Source organism: Diaphorina citri, unplaced genomic scaffold (assembly GCF_000475195.1).
Source record: "Diaphorina citri unplaced genomic scaffold, Diaci psyllid genome assembly version 1.1 scaffold2797, whole genome shotgun sequence".
In the NCBI taxonomy this organism is placed as follows: domain Eukaryota; kingdom Metazoa; phylum Arthropoda; class Insecta; order Hemiptera; family Psyllidae; genus Diaphorina; species Diaphorina citri.
Genome location: NW_007380214.1, coordinates 25605 through 28420, shown reverse-complemented (window position 1 = coordinate 28420; position 2816 = coordinate 25605). Strand labels below are relative to the sequence as shown.

Here is a 2816-nt window from a genome sequence, read left to right as displayed (position 1 = left end):
CTCCTGGACTGTTATCGTTTCTGTTGATATCTTCATTGAGATAGCCTTGTCAACGTTTTGTTCGGACTGTCAATATCGAATAGAGGATTCTCTTTGTACAACAGGTGATTGGTGTTTTCAGATACAGGACAGTTAGGTAATGGCTTACCTTATTTTCTATTTGACTAGGGTTCTTAGTTGTTTTATTATCCAAATGAATTTGGGATACAAGAGTTTCATGGTTTTCGGCATATTTTCTTATCGTGCCCAAATTCGCCGCAAAGATTCCGCAAAGTTGCTGTGGTTCGCAGATGTGTACGCACCTCTACAGCGTTCCCAATGACTCCAGCAAATTGTGGAGCCTATAAATCGACCGAAGTTATTCTGAATTCAAGTGTTCTTGTAAATGCTGAATGGAGAACATTGTGAGATTGTTTTATGTGTCTTTTGTCTGGAGAGAAATATCTTCACTTAATTTACTTGTTTGAATTATGCACTTTTTATAATTATATACACTATCGTGGAACGAAGGGGAATTATTATTAATTAGATTCATATTAGACACCCAAATAGAAAATAAGGTAAGCCATTATCTAATTTGGGTGTCTAATATGAATCTAATTAACAATAATAGGACAGTTAGGGTCAATGGTGTCCGTGACATTTAATTTAGGAACCGAGTGATCTCTAACTTGTAACTTCTAAAGGGGTTCAGTAAATTGTATTAGAAATTAGAGCTCAGAAAAGGAGTCCTTATAATGGGGTCCTGAACATCCGTTGGGGCCCAAAACTTTATGATCAAATATAGTCTTTATGTGCTTAACATGTCTGTCAAGTTTCCTCAAGTTCGAACCAACCATTCTGGGATCATAATGAAACAAAGAGACAAACTATTATGCAAAATTAATTTTACTGGAAAATGTTTTCAAAAGGTAAATCACTGATCTTGAAATCATAGTTCATCACTTCGAAAAAAACTTGTAACAAGACGAAGAAATGAAAAATCTACCTCTCGTGATTCTGCAATCAAAGTACCTATCTTCAGTGGTTGGGATCACGACTTGGAATTTGGAATACATTTGAATAATCGTGCCCGAGTTATGCAACGCGGATGAATGAATGAAGATGAGTTTGTGAATGGCCTTTGTCCGTTTCAATGTAGCCCGTCAATTCTATCGACTTGCAGACCGTATTTAATTGGTTTCGGAGCAAGTGTACTGTCTCCTGGACTGTCATCGTTTCTGTTGATATCTTCATTGAGATAGCCTTGTCAACGTTTTGTTCTGACTGTCAATATCGATTGTATTTCAGCCACAAGTGGGCATGTTTGCGTGGGGCCCAGTGCTGGATTTGAACTTCACAGTGCCAGCGGATCATTGGCACGATGGGTGGTACCAGAAGGATTGGTACTTCACCAACTACACCACTGAGGAGTACATTAGAATGGGGAGCTTCAGTCGAGATCTGGCGTATATGACGGGGGTCACTACACAGGAGGCGGCCTATATTGTGGGTAAGTTATGACGACCTTTAGCGCCTTTGTGGAGTGAGTTTTTTTTACTTTTAATAGGTACCTAATGTTGAAACAGAAGATGTTTCATAACTACAAAAGATACTTGTTCAGAAGTCACATCAATGGAAAATTGCTACAAAAAGGAGCTGTCCTCAATAAGCAGTGACCAGTGTTATTAAGTTTTTTGGTTTAGGTTAAACACAAAAGGAGCTTACTTTTTCACTGTCGTGGCTTCTGAATAATAACCCTACAAAATAACAAAAACAGTGAAACACTCGTCTTTTTTTTTATCAGGACTAAAAGTGAGTACCTACTAGGATTAAGGAGAGTCACAAAAGATCTAATCAAGCCACAAAAGATATGTATGTATGTTGCAAATGTCGGGATCTTTGACCATTAGGCCATTTTTCCTCTCGCATCCCAATATTTCCCTACAATATCATTGCTGGTTTCCAAGGCAGGACAGAAGTTTAGGTGTGAGGAGTTCATAGGGGCATTCAAGGAACATAAAGGACAGACAGGAGAGTCTTTGATATTGATTTAATTATACCAATATACAAAAGATATAATTATACCAATATGACTAGGTTCGTTGTGGATGTAAAATAGTAGAGATTGCCCCTGGTAATCATTTCGCCCCTTTTTTTTGTGATTTCTTGTATTTTTTTACATTGAATTATGACCAAAAAAGATTCTAAATAAATAAATAAATTAAAATTTACCCTGAATTAAGAGTACCACCGCTTTATCGTTTCAGCCAACAATGCATCTCTGAAGCCCTACTACATCATCGATTCTGTGGCGTTCGACCAGAAAGTGAAGGAGTTGGTACTGCAATACAACTACACTCTGAACACACAAGGCGTTTACCAGGCTATCAAATATATCTATACCTACTGGCCAGATCCCACCAATGTGACGTTCATCCGAGAACAGTACATCAATGTAAGTGTTGTTACGAACCCCAGTGGTGTAGTGGTTAGCGCGGTGGACTTTGGATCTGGAGGTTGGTGGTTCGGGTCCAAGTCAAGTCATAAACTTTAGAGTAGTGTATTAAGAGGGAAACGACATTTGTGACAAGCATTTATGCTTAACACAAATAAACTTCCTTTTGCTTTTTTTACGTGTTGTTGATGTTTTTTTTTTTTTTTTTTTTTTTTTTTTTCATTTTATAAAAACCTTTATGCAGATAAACATGTTTTCGACGGATTGCCAAAAGTGGTGCCTTAAAAGATGTATTAAATATGCAGATTGCACATTTTAAAACTCATTTCAGAAAAGATTTGGGATTTTTTGGAGCTTTTAGAGATCCTTTTGGACTCGT

The 2816-nt window shown here is 37.4% G+C and overlaps 1 protein-coding gene across 1 annotated transcript; it reads left to right on the top strand.

The window, feature by feature from the left end:
• Positions 1-1290: 1290 nt before the first annotated feature.
• LOC103519555 lies at positions 1291-2470 on the top strand (the record flags this gene model as incomplete). Its single annotated transcript, XM_008484644.1, has 2 exons — positions 1291-1492; positions 2250-2470. Coding segments are annotated over exons 1-2 (411 nt in total), but the record flags the coding sequence as incomplete, so codon positions are not given.
• Between the last annotated feature and the right edge of the window lie 346 nt (positions 2471-2816).